Source organism: Battus philenor, unplaced genomic scaffold (assembly GCF_028537555.1).
Source record: "Battus philenor isolate CCGP_79_NKW_IND1 unplaced genomic scaffold, ilBatPhil1.0.hap1 SCAF_23, whole genome shotgun sequence".
Lineage (NCBI taxonomy): Eukaryota > Metazoa > Arthropoda > Insecta > Lepidoptera > Papilionidae > Battus > Battus philenor.
The window spans coordinates 2,779,143-2,802,787 of NW_027181686.1; the positions used below are offsets into that span (position 1 = coordinate 2,779,143).

Sequence of the window (23,645 nt, forward strand, 5' to 3'; positions counted from 1 at the left end):
AATACTATGTTAATAACTATTTTATTACAGTTCTCTTACGTATAACATTAATCGAGGTTATATTAAACTTAAAGATAGTAACCCGTACACACCGCCGCGGATATATCCAAACTATTTTCAGGATCCAATGGATTTAAAAATACTGGTAAATATTCTTGTCACATATATATTATACATATATTTATAATTTTAATTATGCTTTAATTTTCTTCTTACTGAGCAATATTGAAAATTGTTTATATCGAATATTATTTCTTCCAATTTATTATCGATACTGGTTTCCATATTTTGTGGATAATCAACTATAGTCGGGAATGCTTTACGGCGATTGTTCGTAGAACGATTTAATATCGCAGACAAAGATCAATGTAATATGACCATGAAAGAGCTATAGTTTGGATTGTTAATATTAATAATAAAATATATTTTGGTTTTTTACGATGTTTTGCTTTCTTAATTACGAGCAATAATCATCATTATTTCAGCATTAAGACGTCAACTGGTGGATATAGGTTTGCGTGCAATAGCGATATTATATTATCGGAAATCGCAATATTTATTCATAAAACAAGTAAAGAATTATTAAATTACCTCTATTTTGCTGATTAACAATATTCAAATAATCACTTCAATTTTAATTAAATTAATTAATTTCGGTAAGAGCAGACGTAAATAAATATAGATTTAGAATTGTTACAGTATTCTGTAGGAAAAGGAATGAAGAGAGGCGATATGTGATAGGTAACAATGTAAGGAAAGGAATGGAAGAGAACGATAAGGATAACAAAAACTTTTTTTTATGAATAATGTCCCTGCTTACACACATCAGGGGAGCACGAGAATTCCTCAAAAACGGGGCCCAAATAATATATATATATATATATACATATATATATATGTATATATATATATACATATATATATATATATATATATATATATATATATGTATATATATATAGGTTTGGTAACGACTCGTTTATTAATTAGAGTAATGAAGTGATTGAAGCTTGCTTAGTTCGTTCGATAGTGCAGATATCAGTTTTATTGAATTCTACACATTTAATTTTATTTTTTATTTGTAAATAATACAACGTTATTCCAGATAGAGGGAGCTCGCGTCGTCCACTCTTTAGTCCAGCAACCTGCTCTGCAGAAGCTGAACGCTCGACCAAACCCCAATAGGAATCCTGGCTGTACCCAACACGAGCTGATGTCCGACGAACACTTGGAATGTCAGGCCAGACACCACTCGCTGACGATCTATCATCCAGTTGGAACGTGTTCTATGGGCGCAGCTGATAACCCCGACGCAGTGGTCGATCCGAGGCTAAGAGTACGTATTAAATAAACAGATTAACAAATAAATAATTATAAACCTTTCACTTAACTCTCGCTGTGCCTGCTGAATATAATCCTAGAGAAATATTCATAACCAGTTTATTAAATAAAATAATATCAAAATATAGACCTACTATCAAAAATATACCAGCATTTTTACTATAAAAATACTTTTATTTTATACCACCATTGTCACGAATTTAAAAAATGTTATATTGTAACTAAAACATTACTGTTCACCTAATAAAACAATTACAGTGAAATCAGAATCTCTCACTTCAATCTTAATGACAAGCGGTGGAGAGGGCTATGCTAGGAATTACTGTCGTTCGACGTGCAATGAGGAAATACGTAGATAGACGAAAGTAGCTAACATGGCCCAGCGAGTGGCATGTTGAAGTTGCAGTGGACAAACTACATAGCGCCAGAAAAGATGGCCGATGAGACCTTAGAGTTCGGGAATGAATACTACAGCGTGACGTAGGATTTTACCCACGAGGTAGAGAGACTAATTTGAAGGTTCAAACCGACCTTGTTGAGCATCTATGTTTGAGGTCTAGAAGTAGTCATCAGAGACCGTTTCACTGCTGAGATGACGATGATAATGATGATAGCACTTGTATTTATTACGTAACAATCTTTACATATTTTTCATATTTACCAACTTCCGTTCAGCAAATCTTGTCGTCTAAGAAAGTTGAATACAATAAAAACAAAACTGAAATAACTTCAAGGAAACATTTTTAATTAATAATAATTCATTCGTAAGGACATTTTTACATTATTTTTATTTACTTTGAAAACTACAGAAAACATTATATTACATGTGAATAAATAATTATTACTAAAACAATTTGTATAGTTTTCGTATATTAAAAATAATGTTAACAAAGTTTCTCGTCTCCATATACATATAACCCACCTATCTACACCTACACCAGAAGACAATTAAGCACATAAAAAATACAAGTAATTCTTCTATGTTTTACATTGTCTTCGTCCATGACATGATAACTTTAAATACAAAACTCAATTATATCTCAATTTGATGCAACACAACTAAATAAAAATAATTATATTTTTTTATTATTTACAGGTTTACGGTATAAAAGGGTTGAGGGTAGTAGATGGTAGTATAATGCCGACAATAGTCAGTGGAAACACAAACGCACCAATCATTATGATAGCAGAAAAAGCCGCAGACATGATAAAAGAGGATTGGTCAGAAAGTAACCCTGAGGAAGCCCACTGCGATCATAGTTACAGACATAACACTAATACAACTGACATAGATACACCAAAGAAAATTCAGCTCATACAAGAAGATAAACAAGACCTTTTATATGAAACAGCTAGCCTATTCCCCAGTCTATCTCAAGGTTTTCCACCTGGATATATAAAGAAGACAGAAGCAAATAAAGCAAAACCTTTATCAACGAATTTAAGTTCTTCGAAAAAAGAGCAATCGCTTCCAAATTCATATAACCCTATCCACCAATTTCATAATTCAGACGCCAACATACCGTACACTGGCGAACAGAACAACTGGAAATCCTATCCTTATGATATTTCAGAATACAAGTTCCAAAAAAATCCGTATAAGAACATAAATAGGATACAAAACGCAATACCCGTATATGTACCGGTAAATCCTTATTTTACACAGTACAGTAACAACCATTATAATACTATAAAAACACCAATTTACAAACCAATAAAACATAGAACGATGAACACAAAATCATACGAAAGCAGGCGATCTAAAAATAATAAGAAAATATACTTTAAAACAGATGAAGTCTTAACACCGAATGGGAGGAAGGATTGCAAAGTTTGGTTGTATTATAACGGAATGAAATATGAAGTGTCTTTATGAACAAATAGAAACGTATATAGATTTAATTTTAGTAATAAATGAACACAAATATTGATAAGGAACACCTAATTTAATATAGAACGAGACATAGATATTTGTCTACAATAGTTTAAGCTAGTTGTGAATCCGTGACTCTGTAGCTTTATTTTTGAGTGCCTTTCACAAAATATTTTAGTTATTTTTTAGAGAATTATTAGTTATAGATGCAATAGTTTTAAACAGGTCAATGAAAAGCTCATTCGTTGTCAATTAATGTGTGGTAAATCCTATTGAAAAAGTTAATGGTTTTTGGAATTACAGCGGAACGATTATAAATAAAAAGCGTTTTCAAATCAAATTACTACATATTCAAATTAATTATTATTTCTTGTCTATTCGTGCTGACTTTGTACTGACTGTACCTTTTAAATCTTTTACACCTATATCCGATTACTAATTCATTTTAAAGGATCATTACCCCAATACTGTTAACGTTATTTTAAAGGTCTTAATTTCATATCCTATATATTCTATTACTGACTATCTTGCTGACTGACTTTCGTTCTAATTCCCATTTTTGTCGATTTTTACCTTATTTTTATTTTACGAATATACTGTTTACATTTTGTATTTGCTTATTATTATTTTTGTTATGCATCTTATTTTGAACTAGTTGTATCCGCGATTTACCCCGCGTGGAATCCAATGAAAACTATTTAATTTATTTAGACTTTTTTTCGTTTAAGTATTTTTCTAAAATAAAATTACTTCAAGTTACTCCTTATTACATCAGCTGCCAATACAAGTCCCATCAAAATCTACCCAGCCATTTAAGAGATTAGTCGGAAAAAATGAACAGACAGACAGAAAAAAAATTACAATAATGAAATTTTGGTATATGTACCAACATATGAGTATAGTAAAAAGCGGTTATTTTATAATCACATAAAGACTCTTGGAATTTCATTTATCTGTATAAATTAGCGTGGAAGCTTTATACTATTGTAAATTGTAAGTGGTCTAATTTAATTATTGTAAGCTCTAGCTTTATAAAGTATTAATTGAAATAAAATGTTATATCTATCTTTACCAGATGTGGTAAACATATGGTACATCTTTACCACTTATGGGAAAGATCAAACATATTTAACAATGACAAGCTTAAGAATATCTAATTAAATATATTCTAGAAAATATAATATTTATTTTAAGAAGAACAACATTTATTCATGTAATTGGCTATTCAATTAACAAGTTTTCCTTCACTTGGTTTAGTCAACACGCAAAGATAACTAGATGTTTTGTAAACATTAGAATCTATTTACATGATTATTATAATTATCTAAGGAGACTCCAATGTTTACATAACTTATCGTTTTAATTAACTTGAATTACCATTAATTCAGATATAAGGATGATATGACGAATTCAATAATATATATATATATATATATACATATATATATATTGTTGTTATCTGTAAGCCTTCCCCGTTTTAACAAACATTCAAAACAAACCATCAATTTAAATTTCTTATCTATATAGATATAACAAGTCGTTGAGAGATTAATATAGGGCGATGTTTATATTAAATTATCTGTATGTTCATTACATAATCGATTAAATTCATTAAACGTATAATTTTCGAAAAACATAACATCTAGTCGTTCCTATCAAAGGACAGTAAGTTGGATACAAGAAAGACCTATATATATATACCTATAGACAGTCTTCTATGCATCCAAGTTTTTGTCCACCGTGTGGACAGGCGTCTTACGCTCTTTGCCGATTCTATTTTTCTACTCCAGAACTTTACCACAACAACAGCCATCTGCTCAGTCCGATATGTAGGCTGCCCACTGCTACTTCAACTTCCAAATTCGCTGAACTGTATGAGTTACCTTCTTTCGTCGTAAATATGGAGAATAATAAAATAAAAAGAAAAATAGAAATAATAAGAAAATTTGTCTAAAAAAATAATAGGAAATTTTGTAATAAATAGGCATGTAATATAAATGTAATAATTGTTTTAATAAGTAATTCATTATAAGATTATTATGTAAACAAAAATGTAAAAGGTACTTAGGTGAAAAGACAGCCTTTAGGCGGTAGAGATTTTTTTTTCTTTTATGGCCCCCACTATTGGGGGCCTCTCGTGCTCCTAATTTGTTGGGATCAGGGTCTTTATTCACAAAATAAGTTTTTCATTTATTTTATCTTTATTCTTCACTAACTTTTATCCTTTTATCCTTCACAATACCTTGCATTTTTTTATTCTTTCATTCCTTCTTGCTTTCATCGCCTTTCTTTCCATCATCTTATTACTCTTAGGTGGCTAGGCACATTTTTTATTCTTTATTTTATTACTTACTTATCCTATTTTTTATATCACGGTTTTCTTTATTGGGTTTTACTTTTTTAATTCCTATTATTACTTGACTTGTTCTTTTATATGTGCAATTTATTTAATATTTGATGCCTATTTATCTATACTGTTTTATTTCTATTCACAGTGTTACTCACCACCCTACGAGCAAACGATAGGAATGATGGGCGAAGGTTGTCGTCGCCCATCATTAAGGCGATGCTCTCCAAATCTATTTTTAATTTTATTCCGTTTCCAGGGCACTGCGCATCTTTACATGGGTGGTAGAGGTTTAGATGGCGACAAAATAAATAAAAAAAAACTTTTTTCGTCAATGGCTCTCCTAATCCCTGATTCGATGTAGTAGAGATTTGGGGCGTTGGTATTCCGCTAAGTTGACCCACGACTTAGGGTCGCGTGATGTCTCTGGATTCGAAGAGCGCACCCCCAGTCATCGTTACGATCTTTGGGGGAGGCTTATTCCTTTCAGTGCGTGTCAATCGGCTGAAAAGGACAAGAAGAGAAATCCCGAGTATATATCTATCACTTAGTCGTTCTCGTGTAACTAAAAATGTCACGTCTAAACTTAGGAAATTTATTTGATATTATTTTTGTATGTTTCATAATCGCGAGTTACAGTCTCATAGCCGTAATTGCGTTTTAATAATATACACAAAGTATACTGCCTAGCCTAAAATACGAGTACACTAACTTTGCTGGTTATATTATAAAACATATAAATATAAATGATTGTGAGCAATGGTGTCCTAGTGGTATTAGGTCACAGGATATAATCTTATATAATTAACAGTTTGTGAAATAATTATATATGATTGATATATGATAACATGTTTTATATCATTCCACAATGTTAGTTCTCTAATACATAGATTGTTACATTTATCTTAATGTCTACAAATATAGTATTTTGGCTCTAATGGCAAAGTTTATCGGTAATAGATTAATAACATATATAGTCATCAATTTATGATAACAGTTCTAAACACTATTGTCAAGTAATTTACGTCACACATACTTTAAAGTGACATAACATACTACTCTTTGATCAAAAAGTAATGTGAAATTGTTGAATGTAGGTAAATTTTTTCCTAGATTGATAGGAATGTCTATAACATTTGCCAAGCGACTGTTTGTTAAAAATTTGGATTATCTTTTGGCTCAACCTAAAGCATTTTGTAGGATGTTTTGTACTTAAACGCGTGAAGTCTAGACTGCTGTCAAAATTTTTTTGGAAAAAAAATGTCAAAAACTAGACTGATATCGTTCCGCCATCAACATATTCGCCTGATTTGGGTTCGTGCGACTTCTATTCAACTACAATTCAAACGGCTAATGCGGAGACGCCGTTACGACTGAAGAGATAAAAATCGAATCGAACATCTTGAAGGCTATACTGTTTTGTGGACTGGGAAAAGCGTTAGCAAAAGTGCGTTTTATTAGACGAGGAATATTTTGAACAAGAAAGAAATAGATTTGTAAGAATAAATAATGTACATTTCATAAACAAATTATTTACATACTTTTAGGTCACAGTATTTATTACATTAGTAATAGTACATATTAAGAAGAAGCATTTTAATCTGATTACTTCATACAGCCAGAAGTTATTGGCCTGTAGTATCACAATAGAATAATAAAACATATTTGATCGTGATCACTTTATACAGTATGATTGGAAGTAGGTGTAAAAGTTTTACAGTTTTTTGCGCATAAATGAAACAATATTTTCTAGTGATGAATACCGCCTTCAAAGCCTTTACATCTATTACTCATCATTCTGTATATAAATGGTATACGGAAAATTGTTATTAATGAACGAAGTAAAAGTGAACGAAGTGAAATATAATCTAACAAAATAAAACAATATTATTACTAATGCTATTGCTATATTGCTAATATTGTTATTAACAAAAAAAACAATCTCATTCCTTATAACACTCGTCATTTCCCACCAGCACTAACGACTGATTAACCCTATTAATTGCACAAATAAAAAACAAAAAAAACCGAAACCATGAACTTTATAGTTCATTCTTTCATTTGTTCAGCAGACACGCCCACTGCAAGCCATAGGTCTCCAAGGACCGCCCCAATGACTGGTCTAGTGTTGCCCGCATCCAGCGATATCTCGCGACCTTGATTATGACTTCGATCCATCTAGTAGAGGCCCTGACCATGTCTACCTGCGTCTACCGGCTTTTAGTAGCCACTTGAGAACCATGCGGCCCCAACGGCAGACGCTGCACGAGTAATGCGGTCCCTTTACTGCAGGGAAATAGCAATTCTTCGAGCTCCGTATGATCTCCTTATTTCTGATCAAAACTCTCAGCCTCCATCCATAACTCTATTGATTGACCTTGAGCTTTATTATAAGGCCCATCGTAAGCGACCACGTCATCACTGGCAACATATATTTAAAGACTTTTGTGTAAAACTACTGTTACCTAGTACGAAAACCCTCGCTCAGTAATCATTTTGTATTCCCAACATACATTAAAGTAATATTGTATTTAAAAGAGGGAGTTATATCCTTATTATTGGCTATTTGTATAACAAGTTTGCCATCTTGCGGTTTAGTCAACGTGTAAAAATAACTGGAGAATTTTGTAATAATTACTTAAATAGATTCTAACGCATACATAAATTATTGTTATTATTTTACCTGAATTACAATTAATGGGCGATGAAAAGATTTTAGTTTAAGAATTAAATTACTATCATCATTTCAGCTGTAATATGTCCAGTGCGGGACCTATCTTATTTTTATAAAAACAATTAAAACAAATGATCAAATTTAAATTTCATATCTCAATTATTATATTAACGAGTCGCGTGGTGTTATATAGAGGGCGATGTCTTTATAAAAACTCTTATCTCTATGTTTATTACGTAATTAACTGCAGAGCGTGTACTTTCTGAAAAACGTCCAATCATTCTTGCTAAAGGACGTTCAATATTGGACGTGGGACCGGTCGGAAGTGGTCTGCATACGGCGTCTTCCGGCGACCTTCACAAGGTCATCTGTCCACTTCCTAGCTGGACGTCCGTCGCTGACGCCACTCCGTACTCTTCACTCCATAACCTCATAAACCCAGCAGCCATATGTTGTGACAATGTTCGCATACAACATATATACGTAGTATATATTAGTCTAGAGCAGAGTTCCCCAAACTTTTTTGTATCGTAGACCCCCTGCCATGTTTTTCCGTGTTGGGTAGACCCCCTACTTACCTGATATTGATATCCTGTAAATTTATAACTGTAGTGTAGTTTAGTGTATGTTCAAAATGTATTGCGACCACAAAGCGAATACCAACATCCTACAACTTACACAATTTTACAAACATATATAATAATTTTTTTACTTCATAGGTACTTTTATAAATAATGTAAATGTTTTGATATTATTAGATAGTATGATGTAAGTAAATAGGTACTATCAGTGTATGTGTTGAGATCCACTATCGTGGACCCCCATTTTCATTTCATGGACCCCCAAATTTTTTTTCGCTGACATAGACCCCTTGCAGGTTGTCATAGACCCCTAGGGGTCGATATAGAACACTTTGGGAATCACTGGTCTAGACAATACATTGCAACTTGACCTTGTATTAGATACGATTTGTTTAATCTACGCTTGTCATACATTTTATTGGTAGTCTTAACGTCACAAGAATTGATAATGAAATATTGTTATATATTTTTTTTAATAATAGTTCCTTATATAGTCTGTGTTTACTAATTTAACACTATCTCATTTTTCAATATAAACTAGCGCTAAAGATGTATTCGGAAGACGTTCGACTTATATTCAAAATATTTTTATTCAAATACGCATTTACATGCACTTTTCTGCAGTCAATTATTTTTAATATAATAAATATTTAATAACATTTAATATAAAAAATCTTATTGTATGTTCATCATAGGACCTAAAGTTGAAACGGTGATGAAAGGAGTATTTGAATTTGTTCAGATATAACAAATTCAAATACTTCTTTCATCACCGTTTCATCATATTTTGTAGTCATTTTCCAAAATTTAAACTGTAATGTGCAAATAAAGCAGATTAGAAATCACGTGATCATATAAAAATGAACAATAATTTTATCGTAGCAACGGTACTTAAAAGATAAGATAGATTAATCTATAAAATTTACATGATTAATAAGCTACTTAATGGTTTAAAAGATATTAGCTGCCTTGACGTATTTCTTAGTTAAGAATTACTGGCCAGTCATTGCCCCCCCCCCCCCTCCCCCAAATAGTATTTCAGAACGGTCACTTTATTAAACATTTTTTTTAAATTTGCTACTTTAATAATGAATTCTCGTAATTATGATTATGTTCTCATTACAGTGCAAAGCCCGTGATCATTCTGGTAAAACGAACCAAAAATGAGGAGATACGTTGACGAACGAAGAAAGTAACTCATATCGCCCAGGCGATTGGAAAGTGACAGTGCCGCCGGGGTCCTGAGGTTCTAGAGCGTAGATTATCGGTCAGTAACTCCGTTTGACGTTCCACGTTGACGATGATGAATGTCATAGTAGTATTTTGTGATACACGATATTTATCCTAAAATGCCTAAAAATTATTTTCATTTCTATTTTTATTTTCTTACATTTTTCACAATTTCTTTCATCAGTCATCTATTTTTCGTCACAATATCTCACTCTCCTGTCTCACTTGTCTCCATCTTTATACACACCACCTCCCTAATTTCTCTTCCGCTCCTAAAATACTACAGTAAATCATTTCTTTATATCACTGTATAGTTTTATCAATTTTATCTTTTCCTTCTTTTAGATCTGACCAGAAACTTAAAATTCACTATGACTTCAAATTGCCAATTCAATGGGCCATGTCGGTTGCTATATAATATTGAGTATGAAAAGGACCAATATTTAGTCGCTTCCGCACATGCAGTGTTAGTCGTGCAACAAAGTACACCGATTAGTGCCAAACATAGAGACTCTGTGTTTGGCTATAATCGGTGTAACATACCTCCTGAAGATGCTCCGTGGAGGAGTGAAACACGTGTTGAGTGATTTAACGGTGGTAGTTGTGTAATTGGCATTGTTTGCCGCATGCGCATTTATCAGCGGGCTGGCGGGCGGTGCACTTTGTTGCACGACTACCACTGCATGTGCGGAAGTGGCTAAATATTTGTCCTTTTCTTACTTAGGATGGACTTCCACAAAATAACGCCTGATTCCATTAAATATATAATATTAATCATTTGCTCGAAATACTAGCTTTTACACAACGCTAAAGTTCACCAAATCTATCTATATAATAAAAATAAATCGCTCGATAAAAAAATTAAAAAACCTGATAAATGCTTGACCAATACGGCTAACATGTTTTCACATTTTCTTAAAGGCGAGGCAAAGTTTCTAGACAGTAAAAAAAATTTGAGAAAAATTTAAAATTTAATACTTCTATACCATTCACCGGTTTAAGGTGCTAATATTCAAAAATAGGGGCAGCTCAGCAGTAGAGGACTGAGACCTGCGATTTTAGGTGGCGGGTTCGATTCCCGGGATATAATCTTACATAATTCACATTTATGTATTAATAACATAGCATTGCCACTGCACACAAACAAGTTTCCAGAGTATACGCAGCAGTGTCCTCTGCGTACCATAACACCACACTGCGATCGCCAACCAGGCTGTCAAGCATGGCGATCATGGTATTTCCCTCTTTGATGCTATCGGGGAAGGCTTGTGCCTTTATGGCGTGTAGGGCGTCTATGGGCAACAAACGACGACAACAATACACCATTGCAATGAAAATTTAATCACTTTACAAAAAATTTCAGTATACGATCTATCAAACATATTTTTGTAAGTTGTTGATGATTATTAATTCATTTATATCTTCTATTTAAATATGTGTTTATTAGTAATCAGATTATGAATATAGTGTTTATCATGTATATAGCATATAGCATCAGATATTTATATATTTCTTTTCTATAACATATAAAAATTAATCGCGGCAGGTGTGGTAATGTTATAGTATTGTATATACTTGATATTTCATCACTACTTTAGGTTGACTGGTTGAGTTTATGAGGCAAATTCAAAACAAACTCCATCACACGATTTTGTGTAAATAGTAGAAATAAATTAGTTAATATTGATCAATAAATATCGTTCTGGAATATTTATTTTTAATAATTTTTAAGGTCACACGACAAATGTCTTTTAACAGTATCAGAGGTTGGCTGACTAGACCACTTTTAAAATTTAGTTGGCTCCGGTGAACCACTTTGAGTATGTGAAAATTAGATCTAATTAAATCTAAAATAATCTAATTTATAGTTTCCAAAAAAAAAATCCTAAAATTGATTATTATTTCTTATTCTCTGGCATAGGGCTTACCTGAAGATATCTATGGGGGATGTACCATAATTGCCATGCTTGGCAAGCGGGTTGATCGCAGTATTGTATTATGGCACGCAGAGGAAACTTATGGGCAGTGGCAATCCTATATAATTAATGCACGAAGAGTGTATTATATAAGATTGCATCCCGGGAATCGAATCCGCGACCTACCGCAAGTGTTAGTATTAAACTAATACTGTATATTATTTATATCATTTAGGCGCTGACCTCCTTAAAATTATCTGCCTACATTGATAAAGTTAAGTCAACATTTTAATTCTTTTTTATAGAATGCAGATAAATTTTCGTGGACCTTTAGTAATTGTGAACTTATATTTTTTTTTCACGAAAATATAGAATCCTGTCGAGTCTCTCGTGGACTCCCGGGGGTCCAACGAAACGAGTTTGGGAACTAAAGGGGTAGGTAGTGAATTTTGATTGTTGTTTTACAAATACCTAGAATAAAATTCATTCAGATCATCAGAGACTTGAAATAGACTATGCCTGCTTATTCTACCATGTTTATAGATAAGTCTTTACTGATGTCGCTGTCAGGCTATGGAATGAGCTATCAGAATCAATTAGATGCGTTAAATCGCTGTCAGTATTTAAAAAAAAGCTAAAAGGGCACTTCCTTTGCCCCTAATATAGGATATTGTGTAGCATCTCTCCGTTATTCGTATTTTTTTAGTACCTTTCCCACGTAAATATATATAATTATATGTATTTGTATTGGTATGTTTGTATATATGTATGTATTTGCATGTACGTACGCCCTAAACTACCCTTTCCTTCAAGTCTCTCATCTCCATCCAGACGCTGTCTGGTAGAGATCGCCTTGAGCGACAAGACCACCTCTTGAATCATATGAATTGTTTCTTTTTTCCTTCTATTCATTACCTATGGTGTATAAAAAAGTGTTAATAATAACAAATGAATAATAAAATTCAGATTATAGAATTGTAGGCAGTCCTTTCCGTTATAGTGCGGATGATATAACATAGTATCGTATATTCTGTACGCACTTAGTCGGCAATCAGTTGTATGTGTGGATGCGTAGGAGCAGGCCGCGTGTGCTTACTTTAATAACAGTGCGTTGTTTGTGTAAAAACAAATTATAACAGTGATTACATGTTACTATATTTATAAGGTAATTAAAAATAATACTATGTTAATAAATAACTATTTTATTACAGTTCTCTTACGTATAACATTAATCTTGGCGGAAAAATTACTTAATGATCCATGATCACAGACGAATAGGTTCATTGAACTATTGTTGTTGCATGCTTGTGCATTTCACATATACAGGATGATCAACAAGTGTAATAACTTTAAAGAGTATGTTTGTGTATCTTATTTAGCAATTAATTTATGGTTCACCCATCACAGAATAATTGGTTTTAGAAATAATAAACATTATAATGGAAATATTGTAAAAGAAGCATTTTCAAAGTTCAACATTGTTTACTATCTGTCCCTGTAGATTTTCTACAGCTAAAAGTGATTGGCCTGTCGCAAAAATAAATGAAAGTAATATATTTCAATGTGACTTTATCATGATTAAAAATTTTGAAAATAAATGAAGAGCTTCATAGATTTACTTATAAATGAGCTAAGCGTTGATCCCTTTAAAACTTTTACCACAATAACTAATCATCTGTATAAATGTTAGACAATTATAATTGAATAACAATCGTATAAGGTATGTGACGAAAAGTAAATGTTTAATTAAAATTACCCGACCTAAAGATAATGCTAGAAAGGATTCGAAATATAAAATGTTGGACATCATTAAAAATTCTACATTACTGTATCATTAAACACAGAATATATAGAATAAATTATGGAAAGAAATGTGATGAAGAATGACAGTACAGAGTGAAAATAAAAAGAAAAAAATATTAAAAAGAAAAAAACGACCCTGTCTTTCCTAAAGATAGAGATAAGAGAGACTCACTTTAGCGGGGGCCATAAAGAAACAAAGAATATATCCAAGTTAATAATTGTACCAGTATTACCTTTTTATAAACACCTAATAAAAATTAATTGGTATATAATTATTTATATGAACAAGCACTAATTGATTACTCTATATATAAATTGCAGAAATACCTTATTACAGATAAAATGACACAAAGTTGTATCAACACTTGTTCAGTACAACATAACCTGCTTAGGAATATATGTACGTATTTATATTTAGACGCAAAACTATTTTAATGCGTTAGGAAATAAACAATTTAGAACACAACCACTAGAACAGATTGCAAATTATAATTAAAATAATATACTAAAGTTAAATAACAATTAAACACTTTGTTGATTTATACTTCATATGTTATGTACTACTGTGTGAATAGACATTGTACTGCTAAAATTAACTGACCTGTCACGTTTCAATAGATATAGATATAAAATATGTATTCAATAAAATAAGAACTTATCTATTTATTTACATAATTTAAGCATATGTGTGTGTGCATGCACATGTATATATGTATTTGTATTTAAATATATGTGTATATTTTATATTTACCTTGTAAGACTCTTGACTGTCGCTATAAAGTTTATTGAGTAACTTTCTTCAATATAGTATTATGATCTTTCTGCACGTCTTCACAATGTAAATAATGCTAAAGGCGAAAACTTGTAATAAACGCTTGTTGTATGAGTAAATCGCCTGTTATAGTATAACTAGATTTCAAGTTTCCTCAACGAGTAATAATAAAAATAAAATAAAATAAATATCATCATATTTTCAGCCATCCGCTACTAGATATTGGCTTTCCCCATAGTCTTCCAATAGAGCTAATTGGAATAAGTCTTCATTCAGCATCCTCCAGTGACCTAATTAAGACTGGCAGAATATAAAAATTATAAAATAGAAGCTAAATGAAAAAAAAGGTTTTTCATATTTAAAAGGTCTCTGGCATTTGGCGGCAGAGGATTTCAGGTAGCTTAATAGAAAAGAAAAAAAACATGACGTGGACAGTGCTCGGTCCAAGGTTCAGTATGCAGGTCCGTGGTATTAATTCCAAAACCTTAAGCCCCCAGAGGGCATCTGTTGTAAAAGATATAGAAAAATTAATTAAAGTTATATATCTCAATGTGATGACTTTATTTATTTAACTATTAAAGGTGAAAGATTTATATAAATGTTGTGATCGATAAATATAATTAAAATTGTATCGCGTGAAAAAAACGTTCCAAATTCAAATCGAACCGTCGAAAACGCAATTTTTAATAGTGTCAATATTCTTTAATAATTTTAAAATCTCCGCGCAGTTTTATTTAATTTTTTTCCCTATTAGAATCTTCCGAAAAGTATTAGGAAACTTATACAAAAGATGGATCTCGTTTCAGCCCATAGACGTCCACCACAAGGCATTGGCCTCCCAAGGATATCTAGGGGGAGATGTACCACAATCGCCACGCTTGGCAGACGGGTTGGCGGTCGTAGTGTGGTATTATGATTCGCAGTGAATGCTACCGATTCTCTGGAAACTTGTTTGTAAACAGTGGCAATACTATGTAATTAAAGCACAAAGAGCGTTTTATATAAGATTGTATCCCGGGAACAACCCCACACCTACGACAAAGTAACGCTGTTAAAAAAATTAATGGAACATATAGGGAGATTACATTTAATTTTCAACGTGTACCTTCTATAAGATTTTGGGGTAATTACCGTTATTTTTACAAAAAAAGGTTATAGTTTTAATAACGATATGCTATTATTATATATTTTTAGAATTCCAAATATAGAGAAAAAATAATGCTAAAACAGTATGCTTAATAAATAATTATTAAATATGTTATACCATGTCTATGGTGTACATATTTCTTTTCTTGTCACACGTAATTAGTATGAATATTGCATAAAAAGTATCACAATAAGTGATTAATCATAAACCATTTAAACATCACATTTTACGTAATAAATTATAATTATGACCGCGCCACGATATTCTAGTAAATACTTGGAAGTGTGTCAGGTATTTTTAAACTTTTTTATGATTTATATATCTTCGTCTTCTATATTTAAAAATGAATGTTTGTCTGTAAGTTCCTTGATAGAATCGTCAGCTACGCTTTTGATTATGTGATCATTTTCGAAAAAGTTTTTGTATATGAACACTTGAATGTTTTGAAGTTGTTCTTTTTTTAAAATCAATAATATGTAATGTCTTTCCTTCAAAATTATTTTAGTAGGTGCATAGCAGTGCGCTCAAGGTGCAGCTAATTGTTTATAAAATCAATAAATTTTACTTTTATCAATAATACAATGAAACAGATTAAATATTTAAAAATCGAATTTGATTTTAAACATTTAAATACATACGTGCATTTGCTGTTTGCTTGCAGTGATCATCATGTGGGCTTGCGATCCAGTCGCGGCGGCGAACATATTGCAGAGCTACCAACCAGCTGGCTCGCTTTTCGTGCACAGTTTGCAAAGTTTCCTAGCGGCCCAATGCGCTTTATCTGGACCACACCTCTGGCCAGCTGATGCAACAAAGGCAGCTTTAGAAGGTACAATCTTTATTCCATATTTAAATTCTCAATGACATTTTGTTTAGTTTTTTGTTTAGATTATAGCAGATAAGTTACTGGATGTTCTGATAGAATTTGTACTAAAAGATATAGGTCAGTCAGCTGCAGTCCAATATAAAACACTAGGTTGTCACCCGCCTACTTCGCAGGGCCTGCGCTGCCTTTTGCGGGTGTAATCTAATAAAATCAATTATCGGTAATTTTTAACATAAAAAATATATTATGGTCAAGTATAATACCTATAGGAGCTATAATTCGAAAATATACATTTGATCATGTGAGCCCCTTCAACTCCCTTGCTGGTAGATTTTCGAAAAATCCGTTCTTAGCTGACCTCTACTGCATAAGAGGAATATTACTAAGTAGAAATTAAAGTATCTAAGCGTTATGGTTTCAGAAATATCTTGATGAGTCAGTACATCTGAATTCATATATACTGACTCTTGTTTATATAAACGAAACGTATTTCATAGTGGTTGTTATATTCATCGAATTTATTAAAAAAAAACGAAGATATTGATGATTTAATAATGCAATTATATTATATTTTTAATGTTTATTGCTTACGATATTTTTACCTTGTTGGACACTTCACACCTCGGAATAAATTATCACTACTAAGTAAGTAGAAGTAAGCAGTCTATGGTTTTTAGAGAAAAAAATAGATATTTTATTTAATTCCCTTGCAATTTTTAAATTTGTCTTTAAGAACCTTCTTCGTATCTTAAAGACTATCGTTACCATCATTATTACAGCTGAAGGATGTTCACTCCTGGAAATATGCCTTCATCCAGCATTCAGCGTTTTTAGACGACCTGAATAAGGTCATCTGTACACATTCTGGGTCGTCCTATGCTGCACCTGCCGGTACATGATCTCCACTCCAGAACCTTTAAGCTCAAGCGGTCATCCGTTCTGTGCTTTATATGGCATGCCCACTATCACATCAAGTTGCTAATGTCTGGTCTTGAAAATGAAAAAAAATATGAAAACGCGCATAATAAAATTTGTTAAAAATTATCTTGCAAGGATAGTCTTTATGTATCGAAGAAAGAGGAAGTACGAAAGGACCTCAAAAACAGGGCCAAATAAAAAAATGTCTGGCTCTCGATAACTTTTGATCGTATACGGAACTCCTCTACGACGACCTCTAGACTACTCTAGTACTACTACTACTCTCTACTACTACTAGACCTCTCTAAGTCTTGTTGAGTGACTATGAGGTCTCAAATGAAGCCAGAACTGACCGCGTTTGTGTACCACTGACCATTACAATAGAGACCATACTAGATAGACTTTTTTAAGCCACTCAGGGATATTTGACAACTATATTAGGGGGACCGGAAAGTAATCATATTTCTATCGACATATTTTAAAGAAAAGGCGATTGATTTTTACCGCTCAGACATTGAAAGTTTCTACACTTCAATGTGATGGCAAAAGATTGTTGATGACGAAGGTAAACATATTGTCGATTAAAATAAAAACTCGTTGAAAATGTAGTAGTTGGATTTTAACTTAAGAAAGTGACCGGAAAATTTGTATTAACAAAAATAAAAAGATAAGAAGCAACTCAATTGAAATTCGTTATATTTGTGCATAGATAACGCAGATATCTACACCCTTATAAATTACAGAATATGCATTTATAATGTACAGTAATATAATATTTATATCAGATATGACTAAATTATGTATTTTCGATAGTTTTAATTATAATGCTATATATAGTGTGTTATAATTGGTAGGCCAGTTAGCTCTTATTCATTTTATCAAAGACAATACTCTTGTCCGAAAGCCTAAAGACTAAGGCCTGCAACCAATATGTGTTACCAGTGATGAATTCCGATATAGAAAAATGATGGACTATTTTATTTGAAAACCCCCTTATTGGGCCTCTTGTTCGCCCTATCGTATTTGAGATAGGGACTTTCTTTAGCAATAATTTTTAATTATTATTATTTTATTTCCATCATCCTTTCTCATCCTTTCTAGCCTCATTGGCAAGGTTACAATCTATTTTGATGATTTGTCTACTCTCAGGGATAGAGATGTGCGGGCGCACAAAAGTATCGGATCTAGACCAGCGGACTGGCAAGTTTACACAGCGCTCTGATTGGATGGTCGTTAGGACCTTAAGGTTCTGGAGTGGAAACTAAAATCCCAACCTAAAAAGTCCTACAAAGAAGAATGAAGATGATGATGAATGAAGAGAAGACCTACAAAGTGGTCAGACAATCTTGTTAAGAAAAATGCTGGAAGCAGGCCGCTTCCAACCGGCCGTATCCGACATCCATGAGGAAGACCAGTGGTTTAATTCGTCATCAAAATTTAATTCATACGCCTGTAACGATGATGACGAATTGAATTAACTACACGACCTGGATTATTAGAAATCTTTAGTTGAGACCCAAACCCAGCACAACAGTGAAGAAAATAGTTATATTTTAGATACCCCCATACTGAATGCATGTCCTTTGCGAAAGTTACAGCTTACTACCTTACATTTGACTGTGTAAAAACTATTGTCAATCTATTTGGATACCTATGCTTGCTATCATCTATGCCTTCCGTTTTTCTTAGCGCATAATTATTATTTGTAAACAAATATTGTGGACAGGAATTATATAAAAGAGGAAACATAAAAATAAACACTTCTCAGTAGTGTTTAATTTTCCTCAACAACTTTAATATCTTATAGCTATGTAATTATACCTCACTTTATGTTATTCCTCAAAGTATGCAATCAATGCAAGTAAGGTTATAAAATAAAATGTTTAAAAAATGTCGCGAACGATGGAAAGCGATCGTAGAAGGTATGTAAATAAAAGCAATAAGAATAAACGAAATTTGAAGGAAGGAAGAGGATAGCATGCAAGAAATAGTGACAAACGAAAGAAGAAAAATAAACGACTGTACTAAAAAACTTAGTGAAATTAAAATCCCTGACCCAAAAAATGATAGCAATCAATTACGTAATGAACGTAAAGATAAAAGATTTGATAAAGACATCGCCCTCTGTTAATCTTCTTAGCACGATCTGTTTTACTAATAAATGCGATGTGACATTTAAACTGATGACTTCTATAATCAAATGCTGTTTGAATTTGTTTACAAAGTGTTTATAGTCTAAGAGCCTGTAAAGTCGAAACATTATAAATAAAACATGAAACTTTCTTAGCGCATGTTTCACTATTAAGTTTGACGCAACGCGATTTTGGTAGCGTCTGGCTATGGTTTGGAACATTGAAAACCATATGGCTACTGTGGAAATATCTTCTAATAGTTTACTAAGTCACTTCGAGCCTCATTGGTAAACTGCTTTCTTCTTCCTTTTTTCAGCCGATGGACGTCCACTGCAGGGCAAAGAATAAATTCTATTTATATAACCAAGGAATGTCGCATATGTCCTTCAACTTTTACTTTTGCGCTGTTGGTAATATTAGGTACAAGGATGCCGAGCTTCAATTTGAATTCTTATTATCCGTTTTAAAATATAATCATTATTTGTTTTGCTGCGAGCTCATACATATAAGAGGAAATATATATATTTTTTTAACCTGTACTAATTAATTTACATTACAAGTTGCTTTCACACGATTTTTTATGTAAGAAAATCATTCTTCCGCTTCTTTGTTTCGCTCCGTGATCGAATACACCAAGGTGTTTTTACAGTACTTGTATTGTAGTTACAGTTAATTATTTTTATAAACAAATAGATATTTTTATTATTATTTAATAAAAAACCGGTTAAAAGACTATATATATGTTTGCTATTCGCCCTTTAAGCGATACTTAGATCTTTTGGCTGACGGAAAAATTTTTTCGTTATGTCAAGGTACCAACTCGCCCTACAGTACAATCCAACTCACGCTATGATTGATATGAGACTACTTATAATGTTTTCTTAATAGCCCCCGCTATTGAGGGCCTATCGCTCCCCTATCTTATTTATTGGATAGAGATATATATTTAGCAATGATTTTTCCACAATATTTTCCTTTTTCCACCCTCTCTCTGTCTCCCATCCTGCACAATTTCTCTCTTTCTTCCATTTATCTCTCTTTATGTTTTCTATCATTCTTACAGCATTCATTTACATTATATTCACGAAACGTATCCCGTCCTTCGCCGTATTACTTGAAATTTTAATTATTTCCATATCCAATTAACTATTTTTATTTTTATTTCAGAAAATATTTCGATTTTATGTTATTTTATACAGTACTATTATAACTGTCTCATTGTTAACTTACAATGTTTAAGATACATAGCATAGTTTTTAAGTTCATTCTACGAATAAAGTTTATCAATCTTACTTATCCAATACTCATTTACTTTTTTTAGTAAATTTTCTCTCTGCTATAATTTGCGATTAATTTTTACGTTCTTCTGATTATGTCTTAACATAACGATCTCGATAACTGTCACAATGCAAATATCAATTCGTTATCAATATTTCAACCATAATACGTCTGCTGCTGAACATATGTCTCCCCTCTTATAGTAAAAATGATACCTGTTTTGTTAATACTTGTTTTGTTGTTTTATATTACAGGGCACACGGCAAGACATTATTAAAAGGTTACTTTCGAGCATACGATTTGAGTATTCATAGAGTTTGGAAGATCACTAATAAATACATTAAATAAAAGCGCTAAATATGTTGATATAGATCCTAACTATGACTTCATCGTTGTGGGAGCTGGTTCAGCCGGTTCGGTGGTCGCCAACCGACTCAGCGAGGTGGCGAATTGGAAGGTGTTGCTAATTGAAGCTGGTGGTGATCCGAACATAGGAACGGAGGTATGTACATTGTATTAGGTTTAAAAGGAAACAAATAATAAATCTCTTAAATCTTAAAAGAGCCGGTAGACGCGGCGTGAGTATTCCCCCCCCCCCACTAGATGTATGGACCACATAGGCAAAGCCGTGTAAGGTCGTTGGATGCGATCAGTGGAAGATCGACGATCTTTGAGGAAGGCCCATTCCATGTCGTGGTCATCTATAGGTTGGCATGATGACGATGATTTCTTAATAAGCTTTCTTACAAGCTAACTTATTCATTATCAAAGGTAATTAGGGTTTAATATAAAATAAAATTGAAGTATCGTTGAATTTCGTTATATTTCAGGCTCCTCAACTCTTCTATAATAATATGAAATCTCCGGTGGATTGGCGCTACAAGCCCGAACCTCAAGCATCAGCCTGTAGGGGTTATATAGAAAAACGTTGTGCCTGGCCCCGTGGTAAGACTTTAGGAGGAAGCAGTAGTATTAATGCTATGTTCTACGTAAGAGGTAATAAGTTAGACTATGACGAATGGGCAGCCGCCGGTAACAAAGGATGGAGCTACGATGAAGTGTTGGAGTATTTCAAGAAAAGTGAAAATTACTCGGGACCATGGTCAGATTCAACCAAACAGTACCACGGCAAAGATGGCTATTTACATATCCAAAAAGGTAAAGAAATACATCCATTAGAAGAAGTGATAATAAATGCGGTCACAGAACTTGGGGTCAAACATTTAGATGAAGTAAATGGACCTAATCAAATGGGAATAGTTCAATCGCAGCAAACAATTAAAGATGGCATACGCCACAGTACCGCGAGAGCATTTTTAAGCCCAATTAAAGATAGAGAAAATCTTCACGTTATGAAAAACGCTTATGTTACAAAAATCTTATTTTATCCTGAATCAACCAAAGTAAGCGGTGTATTAGTTAAAAAAAATGACATAGAAATTGAAATACGTGCAAGAAAAGAAGTTATAGTATCAGCTGGATCCATAAACACCCCTCAATTGCTTCTATTATCCGGCATAGGACCTAGAGAACATTTACAAAGTTTAGATATTGAAGTGAAAGCCGATCTGCCCGTAGGTGAACATTTAGAAGATCATGTATTTATTCCAACTATTTATGCTGCGCCAACGAATCAAGGCTTTGTCACGATAGATAAAATTATAACTTATTTTAATGAATACATGTTAACTAACAAAGGTGTACTCTCAGATGTTATCCCGCACAGATTGATTGCATTCGTCAATCAAAGCGACCCGTTAAGTGTCAGTCCAGAAGTACAATATCATTACTTAGTACTTCCACCTCGGTTATATAATATGGTAGACATATTTGCTAAACACGAAGTTAATGAAGAAATACATAGAAAATTTGTTAAACTTAACGAAGACCACATTGTAATTCTTATGTACAACGTTTTATTAAAACCAAAGTCAAAAGGACGTATAATTCTAAAGAGTAAAAATCCGGATGACTATCCTTTGATATATGCAAACTATTTCCACGAACCGGAAGATCTCGAAGTTTTAATTAAAAACGCAAAAAAATTTGCATTGCCTTTGGAGAATACGAAAGCTTTTAAAAGTGCCGGTTTTAAGCTGAATTGGTTGGATATAGACGAATGCAGAGATTTTGAAAAGAACTCTGATGAATTGTTGGCGTGCGTGGCTAAGGTTCTAACGTTTTCCCTTTACCATCCAACTGGAACTGCTAGAATGGGACCTGATGGTGACGATAAAGCAGTTGTTGATCCTAAACTAAGAGTTCGTAAAGTTCAGGGTTTGCGAGTTATCGATGCAAGTATTATGCCTTCAATTGTTAGAGCTAATACAAATGCACCCACTATCATGATAGGCGAGAAGGGTGCGAGCATGATAAAAGAATTTTGGTTAAGAGATAACACGGAATTGTAAAAATTAATAAATGTTTTTTATACAACTTCAATTATTTAATTCCTTTTAGCATTAATGATCGGTTTCTTTATCAAATTATGGCGGGATTTGTCGCAAAACAATAATGGACAATCCTTCTTATCTTCTGTATTAACATAATCGTTTTTCTATGAATATTTTTATACTAAAAATAATGACGAGGAAGTCATAAATTGTATTATGATCTCTCATAATCCTGCAATAAAAGGAAGAAAGAAAGTAAATAGATTTTTTCGACTAGCCTTAAAATTAATACATTTCAGATTGATGATAAATCCAAACCATTAACTATTACTCCCTATAACCTAATTTTTGATAAATTACATCGCTATTTATTTTTATATTGCCAACGTTTAGAGTTTGCAACACCTATAATTA

At 32.6% G+C, this 23,645-nt stretch overlaps 3 protein-coding genes across 3 annotated transcripts in view; 2 read left to right on the forward strand and 1 right to left on the reverse strand.

Moving 5' to 3' along the window:
- Window positions 1-4,298, forward strand: part of LOC137924327 (uncharacterized) — a 37,929-nt gene extending 33,631 nt beyond the window's left edge. The window contains exons 8-10 of the mRNA XM_068767723.1: window positions 1,106-1,336; window positions 2,438-2,986; window positions 4,290-4,298. Coding sequence (XP_068623824.1) covers window positions 1,106-1,336; window positions 2,438-2,986; window positions 4,290-4,298 — 789 coding nt within the window. The remainder of the gene's footprint in view (window positions 1-1,105; window positions 1,337-2,437; window positions 2,987-4,289) is intronic.
- The window catches only part of Flo2 (flotillin-2), a 394,067-nt gene that overhangs the window by 94,383 nt on the left and 276,039 nt on the right, over window positions 1-23,645 (reverse strand). The window lies entirely within an intron of this gene.
- Window positions 16,350-23,261, forward strand: LOC137924197 (glucose dehydrogenase [FAD, quinone]-like). Its single transcript, XM_068767561.1, has 3 exons — window positions 16,350-16,513; window positions 21,210-21,340; window positions 21,669-23,261. Exons 1-3 carry the CDS (start codon window positions 16,354-16,356, stop codon window positions 23,247-23,249), a joined length of 1,872 nt encoding a protein of 623 aa, XP_068623662.1. The 5' UTR covers window positions 16,350-16,353; the 3' UTR covers window positions 23,250-23,261.